General features: G+C 38.3%; 1 protein-coding gene across 1 annotated transcript in view; it reads right to left on the bottom strand.

The window, feature by feature from the left end:
* Positions 1 to 926: 926 nt before the first annotated feature.
* impact (impact RWD domain protein) overlaps positions 927 to 16072 on the bottom strand; it is a gene marked incomplete at both ends in the record, with an annotated part of 30736 nt that continues 15590 nt past the window's right edge. Inside the window, 3 exon segments of the mRNA XM_079412847.1 lie at positions 927 to 986; positions 6992 to 7126; positions 14686 to 14776. Coding sequence (XP_079268973.1) covers positions 927 to 986; positions 6992 to 7126; positions 14686 to 14776 — 286 coding nt within the window.

Raw genomic sequence — 16072 nt, 5'->3', positions numbered from 1 at the left:
CCCACAGAAGAATTCAACGGTCGCCAACCATTCTGAGCTCCACAGGTTGAGCAAAGACTTCAAATCACTCAGGGATGCTAGTATGCAAACCAACTAGTTGCTTTCCGAGACACGCCACCAAACCGTCACGCAAGTGCCTGCAATTCCAACTTGGTATTTAGAGGGTTCTCCTGTGACCTAGCATCTGCTTATTAGAACATCATGCGCCAAAATGATCAAGTTATTCTCACATGAGTTCATTAAGGACAATTAGCATGCGAGTCATAGCGCTGCAAACTCACCAGGTGGCGGTGGACTTTGGCCCTGCAAAGTTTGAATGGTGAAAATAGCATCCAATATTCAAAAGGTTAAGTATGAGCGAAAACGCAATATTGGAGAGCGACTCTCCAAGGGACTAAATAATAGACGTTTGACAATCAGACATGGGAATGACAATCTCATGCACTTTCATTGTCTGATATTTGCCGTAAAAAGTCTCCTTAAACGGACGTTTTGGTATGACACTCCTTGAAAAGCTCAAATTGCTTTTGTCAGGCTTTATCAAATTACATTATTAGAGCATCATTAAACCGGAAAAAGGATCAAAGGTCACTGATGAATGTCAGGGGTATTTATTACCTGTTTCGCACTCGTTTGTCCTTGTGACTTCAGGCAAGCCTCAAACCCTCATTTGCAAATCAATTCGTAATTCATAAAAATCTTTATTCATAAGACAAAGCACTTAGTGTGACATAATGCATAGCAACAGACCATTAAAACTCATTTTTGGTATGACTTTCAAGTTGTTTAACCCTCATCACAACACTAAATGATTTTACTACTCACTAATACAGCATTTTCAGTTTATTTTATTTGTCAGAATCCTTCAGCATTCGTAGGCGTCAGTCTGTCTTTATTCCAGGTCTCATCTGTTCCAGGAAGGTTTTTCATTTTGCCTTCTTGCCCTTAGGTCTTTTGTTCTTGCCTCCAGCTTTGGATGTTTCCTCCTGAAAGGGAAGAATAAAAAAGAAAACATAAAAGACTCTGTGTGATAAGTGATAAGACTCTGGTGAAAAGGAAAGCTTAAATGAAGAGCTTCCTGCTGGAAGAAAGAGAAGTTTATAATAAAGACAAAAACATCTGTTCAACCTTAAATTACAGTATGACACTACATTTAATTAGAACAGTGTTAGGCTGTGCAGTTAATAATGGCCAGAATTTGCGGTCGCAGACAAACATTCAAAATTTGAGACAAACCCAGATCGGGGGGGGGTTGAGTAGGAATGATTTAGCTCTTCCAAGCTTTATAATGGCAGTGAATGAAGGTCGAGATTTTGAAGCCCAAAGAAGTGCATGCATCCATCATAAAAAGTGCTCCACGCAACTCCGTTAATAAAGTACGTAGGATGTAGGCGTAGCGTAAGCTCCAGTGAGCAGTGACGAATGCGGAAGCGCAGAAGAGAGCAAAACAAAACACCGGTCATGAATTAGAAGTACAAAACGAGGATTTGGAAAGAAAAATGTTGTAGGATTTCAAGAGTCAAGCTGTAAACAAAACATGGTTCTCGTGACACTAGCATATTCTCACCAGAGCTTTTGCTACGCCTACATCCATCGCTGGAACGCCACTCTCTTGTGAACGCGCCAACGACAGTTAGCGGAAGCTACAGATTACGGTTTATAAAGTTTTAAATATGGATATTTTTCTTGCAAAAATATATCGATTCACTTCAGGAGGCCTTTATTAACCCACCCGAGCTGTGTGGAGCACTGTTTATGATTGATGTATGCACTTTTTTGGGCTTCAAAATCTCAACAGCCATTCACTGCCATTATAAAGCTTGGAAGAGCCACAACATTTTTTTTTTTTTTATATATCACTTAATTAGGTGTCATATACACCTAGAATGGCTTGAGGGTGAGTAAATCATGGGGTAATTTTCATTCTTGGGTGAATTATCCCTTTATATTTTTGCTATATTTAGTTTTTTGGTACATTACTTTTTATTAGTAAATTATCTGATATTTCATTATTTATCCATGGTCATCACATTCAAAAAATGCCAGTGTAGATCATAATATCAAGTATCTGTGATACTAGTTCTCATCGTTTTTGAAGCAAGTGTTTGATGAATGCGAAGCCATGTCTATTTGATTAAATATGATTCGAATAAAAAAATAATGATGCAATCAAGCATTCATATTACGAATTTACTTGATTAAACTGAAGGGTCTAACGTTAAAATACGTGTGTTTCAGGTTAAGGGAAAAATACCTTCATAAAAGTAAAGTCGTCCATGAAAATAAACAATTTCCACTCCTTCATAGCCCTGTGAACAATTGCCTGTGAGCATTCAAAGTGTACATTTGAGAATTGGAATTGAAACCCAATTTTTGCGTTGCTTGAGCCATGCTTTAGCAATCAGGCTACAGGAAAACTTTGTGTTAATAACTTTTATCAAATATTGCATATTTCCCTGATGCAATATAAAGCAACTGTGCCATAAATAATGTCACTGTCATTTTTACCAGTAGAGTAGATAGCTTGTTAAAATTCTTCTGACTGTTTTTATTATTTAGACGGCGTCTCTAGGGACCCGATGGTGTCCAAATGAGTGTTTGGGAAGGAGTCTGGTTTTGTTATTCCACACTTGACGTGCTCGCACCCCGGCTACTCTGTGCGGTGGTGGTCATTATTATGCATTGTATGTTAATTACTCTTGTGCCGCAGTGGACAGAATGCGAACACAATGAGTCAGCCGGCTCAGACTGCGAAGATAACAACATTCATCTTCACCCTGAAAGAACAGCGTGATGCATCTGAGCCTGAGACATGCATAGTGTCAGGAAATCCATACGAGCTGATGGCTCCAATCAGATGGCTAAAACTACAAATTGAACATGCACTTTGTGAAAAACCACGAAGACGCATTACTGCATTCTTCTTGAAGCCAATATGTGAACAAAGAACTACGATATGCATGCAATGCTAAATGGGCTGTAAATTATGGCAGTAAGAAGGACTCTTGAGTTTCTAAATGAGTTTCAATATGGTTAGCATTGCATGGATCATTTATCTCTTGACTAATGCATTTAAGCAGAGGTTTAACTCTGCATTCACTTAAGTGTTATAGTTCTAAAGTGGCATAACAAAATAAAACTAATTAACGAAATGCTCAAATTACAGTAATTAGTATTTTTACAAAAGACCCACTAGTATTTCCAGGCTTTCCTGTAGCTCAAATAGTAGAGCATGGCGCTAGCAAAGCTAAGGTCATGGGTTCGATTCCCAGGGAAAGCAAGAGCTGATAAAATGTAAATAAACAATCTTTATTTAAATAAATATTAAGTGTACACATACACACACACAATTTGTTACAATTATATATAAACAGTTTTATACATATACATACATACATATATATATATATATATATATATATATATATGAGGGATGCACGATATTGGATTTTTGCCGATATCCGATATGCTGATATTTTTCGACTCATTTTGGCCGATACCGATATATTTCCTTTTGTTTGGAAACAACACCAAGTCTCTCCTGTGCAGAAATTATAAGCAAAATATTTTTCATTTTGAAATTTTCACTTATTTATTAGAATTAAATTAAACATAATGAAGGTTTTTTAACAGTACATTGAAAATAACTATAAATAAACTATATCAAAAGCTGCATTTTTTCCCCAGAAAGATGCAGTGTTAACCCTAACATTTTATTTTAGGATTTAACATTTGTAGATGGTCTAAAACAAAAGAGCTGTAAAAATTCTGAAAATCTTTTAGAGCTCATGATTTGTTTAAAAAATTAATCATATTACACAATGCATAAATCAGTATATATAAAATTATTTAATTTACAAGTGTCACGTGATTTTTTTCTTTTCATGTAGGCTATAGCTTCTGACCATTAAATCAAAACATACTCATTATTTTATGACATCAATTACTGCTTTATTTAATCAGAAACACTAAATGTTATTTATGTAGGCTATTTTACTTTTAATTTAATTAGAAGTAGGCCAACAGCGCCCCCTACAGATTAGAACTCCTTACCGAACGGGCGTTAGGACCCGGGGGAGGCTGTCACTGCTGCCGCTGTACGTGCGATCACTGTTTATCACACCGAATGCGTCATTCTGCACTGCTTTCACAGATTAAATGCAGGATCCGAAACAGTCAAGCTAATCCTCATTCAGACAAAACTTTGCTTCAAGAATGAGTCACACTGCTGACGTGATCTAATCACTAGCGCGCCCTGAGCACATGTGAGTTAACCCCTTCCTCTTATCGGCAAGACATATCGGCATCATTTTTCATATCAGGCCGACATATACATATAAAGCCATTATCGGCTGATTCCGATATCAATCCGGTAATATCGTTCATCCCTAATATATATATATATATACACACACACACACACAAACTTGTTAATATATACTTATTCATATATATATTATATATATATACACACACACAATTTTTTTTCTATTAATATTATTACTGTATTATATACTTGAATTCACATTTAGATATTTGTTTATGTATTACTTACTTATATAAATAAAAATTAAATTATATAGGCATTTAGTAATTATAATTCAAATATAATATAATTATATTTAAATAAATACATGAATGAAATCATTCGGTCCACAGCTAATGCTTTTGAGCAGAGGTTTGGCTCTACGTTCACTTAATGTGTAATAGTTCTGGAGTGGCATAACAAAACAAAACTGTAATTAGCGAAATGCTCAAATTACAGTAATTACGACTTTTACAAAAGACCCACTAGTCTTTAATAGGCAGGTTTGCATAATGGTCTCTTTAGTGGTGCGAGATATTCAAGTAAACAACTTTTGGGGCCACTGAGTTGGGAAACAGACTCATTTGGTCCATTATCAAAGGAATTTCAGAAAACCTTGGCTTAAAATAGAAGAAAAGTGCACTGCGGAGCTGCTTTTAACGCCAATCACCGTTAGGCCTGCGGCGCAACGGATACCAATTTCAAAACACGTCACAAACTATGATCTGAGGGCCTGGAGCTCACACTCATAAATCGTGACAGCCTCCGGTGCGGAGAAAGCGGACAATGCTGCTGTGATGAAAAACACATGCTGCTTTAATTGATTCAAGCTTTCTGTAATGAATTCTAGCAAATCTTAAACAATCATATCACACATGCGTGTAATTGCATGTCTGCTATACGACGACGCTCCCCTATTATCTGAGTAACCATAGCAGCTGTGCACAAGGCCTCATTTGCACAGAAATGAAAGAAAACAACAAACAAATGAATCCTTGGAAGAAGTCAAGCGCATGCCGGCAAATCTCCTCACAACTTGTTTTTGTGTGACCTTATCACTGTGATTGTGGGATGAGTAAGTGGCGGACACTCGAGAGGAGAGCTTCTATCCATACGGATTCACAGACGCAACCAAAAAATGGAATAGTGAACATTTAGTACTCGACAACGGCAGCGAGATGAAGCTCAGAAAGAACAAAACAAATGCGTCGACAGGAGACTTGTGCGAATGCAGGAGGTGGCAGAACTCTTTCCACTTAATAAAAAGATATTACATGAACCGAATGACTTTCTTGATGCTTGGGTTTTTGCTGATGTGGATTAAACTGATTTAAAAATTGACGAATTAACATTACTTTGTATACATTTGTCTATTAATTAGTTATTTTAATATCAGTTTATTCATATTTTAATTAATATTCAGATGTATTCATCTGTCGTATATATAAATAAGGTAACACTTTATATTAATGTGTCATAATACAGAGTAATTACCTAATTAAGTACTTAGTAGCTGTTGTACTTACATGAAACAAAATGTACTTATCATGTAACTAAGTTATAAAGCAGCCTGTAATTAGTTTGTAATTATGTAGATGTAACAGGCAGCTACTGTTACACATATGAGTCTGTTACACAGCTACTTAAGTACAATCTTGATACACTTTAAGCAGCTTATGCCTGTGTAATATTCTGTAATTGTAATGTAATTAGAAAGGTATTACATGTATTTAAGCTGTGTATGGTGGGTTAAATCAAACTAAGGTGTACAGTATAGATGCACATGAAGTACACTTAACTACAATCTTGATAAACTTTATTTTAAGTAGCTTATGTCCGTGTACTTACATTTATAGTTACATTGTATAAAGTCTGCAACACATATGTAACGATCTTTTGGTTACATAAGTAGCTGTGTAACAGACTCGGTCAACAATAGCTGCCTATTACATCTACATAATTACAAACTAATTACAGGCTGTTCCATAACTTCGTTACATGATAACATGACAACGGCTACTACTTACTAAATTAGGTATTATAGACACCTTAAAATAAAGTGTTACCTTTAGCTTTAATTCCATGCTTAAATAAGCAAATATTAAAATAAACAAACATTCTATAAACAACACTATTTATTTTAATTAATATTTATTATATATTTCTTAATGTTTAATCAGTATTCATTTGGATTACTTATAAATATTATGTGACTATTATTAATTTTATTTATTTATATATATATATATATATATATATATATATATATATATATATATATAAATACAAATGGATTAAGATTTTAATTATATATATATTTAAATAAGTACACAAATCTAAGCATTCTGTCCACATCAGCAAGATTAATCATTTATTATTTTAAGTAATATTTATTTTACATAAATATAATCTTTCTGTGGACTTACTTATGTATACTTACTTGTATCTATACTTAATTATCAAATAATAAATAAGATATATTTAGATCCATGTAATATATATATACACACACATATATATATATATATATATATATACACACACACACATTATATTATGAGCATTACATCAGCAGAAGGAATGCAGAAATTTGACAATCATGATGAAATACACAGGACACAAGCCTTTAAACTGTATTTTTAATCAATTTTCTTGGGAAAACAGCACGTTTGTTCTTATTCTTCCTGAAGTGTCGGTGTAACCCTCCTGAATGAGGATGTTCCTGGCACAGTTGTTGATGTGTTTGAAGCGGTCGGGGCCCAGCAGGATCCCACCGTACCACCGAGAGACCACCACCAGCACATTACGCACGTCCAGGTTCTGTGCAGAAGCCAAAGAAAAAACATTTCAACATTTCTGAGGCAAACTCTGACGCTGTTTGCTGCAGGATTTTAATGTTGACGGCGTGCTGCTCACACAACCCCTCCAATACAGTGAGACATTTCTCATCTAAATCTTCAATCTTCATCTTCATTTCTGCATTTTCCTTACATTCCACACTCAGCATCCTGGGCTTGACTGAGACCTGGATCCGTCCAGAAGACACGGCAACCCCAGCTGCTCTCTCTCACAATTTCTCTTTCTCTCACACCCCTAGGCAAGTTGGCCGGGGTGGGGGCACTGGCTTGCTCATTTCTAACAATTGGAAATACTCTACCCACTCTCCCCTAGGCAATCTCAACTCATTTGAATCGCATGCTGTTACTGTGACAGCTCCTATAAGACTCCAGATTGTGGTAATCTATCGTCCGCCGGGCCAAATACCACCAACCTTCCTAGACGAGCTGGACGGACTGCTGTCGTCTTTCATGGAGGATGGCACTCCACTCTTAGTCTTCGGCGATTTCAACATTCACCTAGACAGGCCTTATGCTACAGACTTCCAGTCACTCCTAGCTTCATTTGATCTCAAACGCCTCACCACTACTAGCACGCACAAATCTGGTAACCAACTCGACTTAATTTATACACGCAATTGTTCTACAGATAACATTCTGGTACAACCACTCCATATCTCTGACCATTTCTTCATTACATTTACGTTACATTTTGCAACTCAGGTGCCACCATCTCCCTTACCGGTTACTTTCAGACGCAACCTACGCTCCCTTTCCCCCTCACTTCTTTCCTCTGTAGTATCCTCCTCTCTTCCCTCGCCTACCCATTTCTCTTCTCTGGATGTAAATGCAGCCACTGACACTTTATGCTCTACCTTAACCTCTTGTCTAGACGACATCTGTCCTCTCTCCTCTAGGCCAGCACGGGCTGCTCCTTCTAACCCCTGGTTATCCGATGTTCTTCGTGAGAATCGGACCAAACTCAGAGCGGCAGAGAGAAAATGGCGCAAATCAAACGATCCGTCGGACCTGAGTAGGTATCAGTTAGGGGTGTGCTCAAAATATCGATTCTTAGATATATACCGATATAATAAAAAAAGATACAGTATCGATATTCTAGCCCTTAGTATCGATACTCCGCCCAGCCGTTAGGGGGCGCAGCGGCACCCGCGAGTTTCAAAAAACTCATGGAAAATATTAAAGCAAGATGTAGCATTTAAGTGATTTCATAGTGAAATATGTTATGGCAGTACATGGTGTCACAAAAAAGAATTATAAGAAGATTTAATAAGAAGTAAAGAATAATAAGAAGAAGATTTTGTGCTTGTGTGAGCTCAGACTGTACCCTTGGAAAGTTAAATGTTGACTTGTGGTAATTTCCAGATTAATACAATTTGTGTACAATTAATCAGAGCACTTAAAGTTGCAAATATTTAAGCAAAATGCACTTTGTTATAATGCATTTTTGTCTTCAATAAATTGAAGAAAAATGCAGAGTTCTGTTTGTTGACTAAATGTGTTCAGCATTAACTAATTGGCTCTGGCCCATGTATTTTTATTGAATCGTATCGAATCGTGTCACATTGTATCAAATCGTATCGAGACAGCTCTGTATCGAGGTAAGTATCGAATCGTGACCTGTGTATCGAGGTATGTATCGTATCGCCAGGTTCTCCAAGGTATACAGCCCTAGTATCAGTCTTTGCTTTCATCTTTCTCTACTGAAGTCCACACTGCCAAATCCTCACATTTCCACAACAAGATCACCAGCGCTCCAGACATGCGTAATCTCTTCAGAACATTTAATTCTCTCCTCTGTCCCCCTCCTCCACCTCCCACCACTTTGATAACCGCTGATGACTTTGCCTCTTTTTTCACAGACAAAACTAGAACAATCAGTAACCAGTTCTCAACTCCGCAGGACCTCCGATCAACCACATCCACCGCTCCAGCTCCCATCTTCTCCTTCTGTCCTCTCACCGAGGCAGAAGCATCCAAACTTCTCCTCTCCAGCCATCCTACAACATGTCCTCTCGACCCGATCCCCTCACATCTTCTCCAAACAATCTCTCCCACACTCTTACCGGCACTCACACACATTATCAACACATCTCTCCTCACAGGCATCTTCCCCACAGCATTCAAGCAGGCTCGGGTAACCCCACTGATCAAAAAACCTACATTAAATGCTTCTCTTTTAGATAACTACAGACCTGTCTCTCTCCTTCCATTCATAGGGAAAACACTCGAACGAGCTGTCTTCAACCAGCTCTCGCGGTTTCTTTCACAGTACAACAAGCTGGATGCTAAACAGTCAGGTTTCAGGAGTGGCCATTCAACAGAGACTGCGCTACTCTCAGTCACTGAAGCCCTGCGAACTGCAAAGGCTGATTCCAAATCGTCAGTCCTCATTCTGCTGGATCTCTCTGCTGCTTTTGACACTGTCAATCATCAGATTCTCCTGTCTACACTCTCTTCACTGGCATCACTGGAATTCCACTTCGCTGGTTTGAATCCTATCTCACCGGTAGATCCTTCAGGGTGGCCTGGGGAGGGGAGGTATCCAAACCACATCAACTGATCACTGGAGTTCCTCAGGGATCGGTTCTTGGACCCCTCCTCTTCTCCACGTACACTACATCGCTGGGTCCCATCATACATGCACATGGCTTCTCCTATCACTGCTATGCCGATGACACGCAGCTCTATCTCTCTTTTCAACCAGATGACCCAACGGTAGCTGCACGGATCTCAGGCTGCCTGGCGGACATCTCGGCATGGATGAAAGAACATCACCTACAGCTCAACCTGGCAAAGACGGAACTTCTGGTCTTCCCTGCCACTCCGACTCTACGGCATGACTTCACGATTCAGTTCGGCTCATCAATGATTACCCCATCAACTTCGGTCAGAAATCTTGGTGTAATCTTTGATGACCAGCTGACCTTCAAAGAGCACATTGCAAAGACTGCTCGTTCCTGCAGGTTTGCACTACACAACATCAGAAAGATCAGGCCCTTTCTGACAGAGCATGCTGCGCAACTTCTTGTCCAGGCCCTGGTTGTTTCTAGACTGGACTACTGCAATGCTCTTCTGGCTGGTCTGCCATCAAACGCAATCAAACCTCTACAAATGATTCAGAATGCAGCGGCACGACTGATCTTCAACGAGCCCAAAAGAGCGCATGTTACACCACTCTTCATCTCCTTGCACTGGCTACCAGTGGCAGCTCGCATCCAGTTCAAGTCACTGATGCTTGCGTACAGATCTACCACAGGCTCTGCACCCTCCTACTTCCACTCACTATTACGAACCTACATCCCCTCCAGAAGTTTGAGATCTGCTAGTGAGCGACGCCTTGTGGTACCATCACAGAGAGGCTCAAAATCACTCTCCAGAACATTCTCGTTCACCATTCCTGGCTGGTGGAATAATCTTCCCACCCCTATCCGGAACGCCGGATCTCTGGCAACCTTCAAGCAACAACTGAAAACTCATCTCTTTCGGCAGTACTTGACTTCATCCTAAACTTAAAAAAAAAAAAAAAAAAAAAAACTTTCCCTCTATCTTTCTCTCCACCTACTAGTTTGTACTTATTTGAACAATGACTGAGACTTGGTGTTACGAGCACTTCCTCTGTCTGACTGCCTCTTCAAGATGAATCACTTTTTGTATTCCCCAATTGTAAGTCGCTTTGGATAAAAGCGTCTGCCAAATGACTAAATGTAAATGTAAATGTAAATCTAAATGTAAACCAACAGTCTTTGGCACAAGTCTGAAACATCAGATGAGAGTCAATCCTGGCAATACCGTTGCATGTAAGCAAATACACAACTTCTTAATGCAAAACATGTATTAGCTGAAAGCTGGGCTTTTCATGAATTCATTTAAGCAGTAAAACATTCGATGACGCAAACGTTTCCGCACAGCCTAGTCCCTGTTTGGGAAAGGAGTCGCTTCAAAGGCACAGAATAGACTAAATATGCTCTTTGTGAAGAATGACAGCTCTCAAGTGTCTTAACAGTCCTGGCTTGTTGTGTTTTTTCCCGCGGCGCGGCTGAAGCCGAAGGGGAGGGAAATCTCAGCCATCTGCACGCGCCACCTCTATTAATAGTCTTTTTTTTTTTCAAAACATGCCGTCAGATTCGCAAAAGAGGAAATAGTGGCACAAAATAGTGAGCTCGGCTGTTAGTGTTCGCTGGTGTGTTTTCATTCATGCACCAAGAGGGCAACAAACGGGCCATATTCTAGATTTTTTCCCAATCAAATCCTTCCATGGCCAAGAGTTACAAATTATGAACACATATCAATTAATCAATTTGTGAAAATAAAAACAAAAATAGTATGTAAAATGAAAAACTAATGCAATCAGATACAATGATGTCTCAAATAAATTGATAAATTGAACAATGACTTCAATGGTATGAGAGACTGGATGCTTTCAACTGATTTCCTGCTGTGAACTGCAGCTCGAACTATTTCAAATATAGTGAATTAAGCTACAGTTAGCTTATTAAGCAGTTATCTTAATAAGTTAGTTTCTCTAGTTAGCAGTAAACCGCTTGCCTCATCTCAATATGATTTGAGCTGAATGTTATCTTTGGAGTGGAAAATGAATACTTTATTTGTAAACACCCCCCCCCCCCCCCCCCCCCCCTTATTTCAGTTAATGTCATAAAACTAGCGAGCTAAGCCAGTAGTAGTACTGACAGAGTTGTGTAAACAGCTGAATGAGTCATTTACGCTGGAAACGCTCCAATTGATTCCAACTCATGAATTCGATCATTCAGTCCAAGCGATTCACTAGCAAAAAAATACAAATCTAAAGAGCCATTAAAGGGTTAGTTCACCCCAAAATGAAAATTCTGTCATTAATTACTCACCCTCATGTCGTTCCAAGCCAGTTAGACCTTCGTTCATCTTCGGAAAACAAATTGAGATGTTTTTGATGAAATCGGAGAGATATCTGACCCTCCATAGACAGCAATACAACTGAAATGTTCCCATGTCCAGAAATGTAGTAAATACATCAGTAAAACAGTCCATGTGACATCAGTGGCTCAACTTCAGTTTGGCATCGCCACGAGAATACTTTTTTGTGTGCAAAGAAAACAAAAATAACAATTTACTCAACCATTCTTCTCCCCGGGTTACGTCTTCCGCCATTTTAGAGAGTATCACAACGCATACGCACGCTTTACTCTAAGCGTAAACAACGCTGATTAAGTCAAATACGTTCTTAGGTACTCTCCAAAATGGCAGAAGATGTAACTCGGGGAGAAGAATGGTTGAGTAAATTGAGCCACTGATGTCACATGGACTGTTTTACTGATGTATTTACTACATTTCTGGACATGGGAACATTTCAGTTGTGTTGCTGTCTATGGAGGGTCAGATAGCTCTCCGATTTCATCAAAAACATCTCAATTTGTTTTCCGAAGATGAACGAAGGTCTAACTGGTTTGGAACGACATGAGGGTGAGTAATTAATGACAGAATTTTCATTTTGGGGTGAACTAACCCTTTAATTTTTAAATTTTGATATCGCTTGTTATGACTTTAAAAAGCACGTAGTGATGGGTGAAACAAAAACGAAATTCTGAATCAATTTAGCCATTGCGTCGCAAAATGATTCACTGTTTCGAAGCTCTTCAATCGGATCGTGTATCAAGAATCACTTGATTCAGGTCAGGACTTCAAAGCACGTATCGCGACTCTTTTGATTTACAGTAGATCAGGATTTTGTGTATCGTGAATCATTTTGTTCAGATCGGGACTTCGAAGCAGGTTCGTGAATCCTTTTGCAAATTGAATGAATATTTAATTAGATAAATTAGCCTATTAATGTAACTAAAGTATTATTGTAATTTATATATATAAGTCATCACGTTTTCAAGCCATTGAAGCGGTTTCATTTTGACACAAAGCAGTGATATCTAAGGGAGTAAGTTGCTTACTAACTTTATATTTAGTCAATAACGCCATAATTTTCTTCATTCAGACTGAGAGCTCGCAACAAGAGGCGGGATTTATCGCAAGAACCAATCACATCCAATCATAACTGATCATATCCAATTATAGCATTGCCTCCTCTCACGTGACTTTCCCCCATTCATCTCAGTGAGCCTCCAGAAAAGTCACGGCACGCTTTGGGGTCTCTGTAGAAAGTCAATGGACTGAAGGGAGGCAAGCCTCCGCTGTAACTTTACCTGCGGGTGTCGCTGTTGGACAGTGTTACTTTATAAAAACGAGTGACTTTTAGACTTTTAATATCATATTTAGTCATATTTACGCTGTTTTACTTTTGTAATATCGATTATTTTCTCATTCAATTTTGAGGAGAGGAGACACTGCCTCCCTTGCCTCCTCGGAGGAAACGCTTCTGGAATAACTGTACAGTGTAGCAAAACTGGAAAGGAGGTGTTCATCATCTCAAGACACTTGAAAAACAACATCACAGATGCTCTGTTTCCTGATAAATTTAACGAATGTCGCAGCAGACCGTGGGCTTATTTCCCGTCGAGGTTATTGACAGAAATGCTGTATGGGTTTTATGGTCGGGTCTAAATGAAAGTGGGCAGAGATTACAGTGTCATGTCGAATTTCACACCGGAGGGTGTTGAAGCCAGCGCTCTGAGGCCTTTTAATCAGAGAACAAGAGATAAGCGCGAAGATTATGGATGAATGACACATCGACATGCAATTATCTGACACTGCAAGAAAGGAATTGAGATCAGGACAGGAGGAGGGATGATAATCCCAGCAGCATATTAACAAGATGCCTGAAATGTGCCATTGACGTTTGCCACGTGCACAGCTTGATGCCTTTTGCTTTATTGTAAATAAAATCATTTACAAAAAAGCCCTAAATATTAGAAATGTCAAGCTATAATTCTTCTTATCTAATCAAATCGCACATCAGTTTAAGATGAGAAATCTGAAAAGATCATTTAAAGTCATTGTTAGATGAGTAAAGCACTAAATTGACATTACAAAAATGCAGCTTTAGAAATAAAAACATTTTACTTCAATTAATAATATGCATTGCTAAGAACTTCATTTTGACAATTTTAAAGGCGATTTTCCCAATGTTTTGATTTTTTTGTTTTTGCACCCTCAGATTCCAGATTTTCAAATAGTTGTATCTCAGCTAAATAGCTTTCAGATGATGTATAAATCTCAATTTTGAAAAATTGACCCTTATGACTGGTTTAATGGTCCAGGTTCACATATTTGGTTTAAATAATGAATGCATAAAAAATAAACAGTCAAACTATTTATTATATTATATTAATTATATATGAATAAATATAATTATTATTTTTAATTGTTCATTTTTATTCCAAACTCGACAGTCACGACAGTTTACGATTTGCTTTTAAGAACCTCATGAACTCTCAGAAATCCTCCAGAAGAAAGTAATAAATTATGACAAAATGTACCCAGCAGACAGAATATACAAACTCATGAAAATCACCATATCATGAATAGCATCCACTAGCCAATATTTCAGATGATCACCTGACTCAAAAACACATTTACCTGCAAAAGATGGAGCAGTCGGCCCCCCGCTGCGGTTTCTCCGTCGTCCTCGCAGTACTGCAGGAACGGGTTTTTATCCTCACAGTAGATCCTGATGGAAACATGAAGGCATTAAGTAAATGTAAAAATATCTAATCACAGCTCTTTGCCCTGCGGACCCTCGGGGGCCACTTTTACAAAAACTGCCCCATCACGACGGCAGCGACTTGCTCTCGCATTACACCGCGTCTGGGGTTTTGTAGTCGTGAGTGTATTTCAGAGCAAAATTGGATGAGGATTTGGATGCGGCGTAATATCAGGCACAGGGAGGAGTGTGGGAAATCGGGACGCCCTGCTGAGGGATTTTCGGTGTTGAGCACACAAGGTCCATCATTTGGGGAATGGTTGCTGGGAATGAAAGTAGATGAGCACAGTGCTGACAGTCACTTCGCTAACAGCCAAGAGACGCGGCGCTGCCCAGAGAGACCTTTCAGCACATATGGCTCCTCGTGTGTGTCAGAGACGGGAATGACACGCTTTCTTTGGGTATCTGGTGTGAACAAAGTGGCCAATCGGTGCTAAGTTTTGATAAATCAACAAGACCTCACCAGATCAATTGTACCAGTTAAAGAAGAAAAAGATTGTTAATGGTTTCTAAGGTCATCCAAGTGGTTTTGACATTGGATTCATCATTAGCACAAATAATGTGGGACAAGTTACATGCTAATGTTAAAGATTAGGGGTCTGTTTAAAAATAGCATGCGGTTGTGTTGTATATTACATGTTAAAAGTCTGGAATAATGAAATTTTTTCATGTTTTTGAAAGAAGTATCTTCTGCTCACCAAGGCTGCATTCATTTGATCAAAAATACAGTAAAAATGATAAATATTGTGAAATATTTTTACAATTTAAAATAGCTGTTTTCTATATGAATCTATATTAAAATGTAATTTATTTCTGTGATGCAGCGCTGAAATGTGCACAGTCTTCAGTGTCACGATCCTTCAGAAATCACTGTTTTTCTGCTTTTTTGTGGAAACTGTGATACATTTTTATTTTTCAGGATTATTTGATGAATAGAAAGTTCACAAGAACACAATTTACTGTCTTTAATGTCACTTGATCAGTAAAGTGCAATGAAAAAAAAAAATCATACTTCGCCCCAAACTTGTGAATGGTTATATATCTCAAAAATATTGAGCAGCACAACTTTTCAACAATGATTGATAATAATAAGAAATGTTTCTTGAGCAGCAAATCAGTATATTATTATGATTTCTGAAGATCATGTGACACTGAAGACTTGAGTAATGATGCTGAAAATACAGCTTTGATCACAGGAATAAATTATATTTTAACAGATATTCACATACAAAACAGCTGTTTTAAATTGTAATAATATTTCAA

The sequence above is a fragment of the Barbus barbus genome (assembly GCF_936440315.1).
Source record: "Barbus barbus genome assembly, chromosome: 49".
Classification (NCBI taxonomy): Eukaryota; Metazoa; Chordata; class Actinopteri; order Cypriniformes; family Cyprinidae; genus Barbus; species Barbus barbus.
This window is presented reverse-complemented; position numbering and strand designations above follow the sequence as displayed.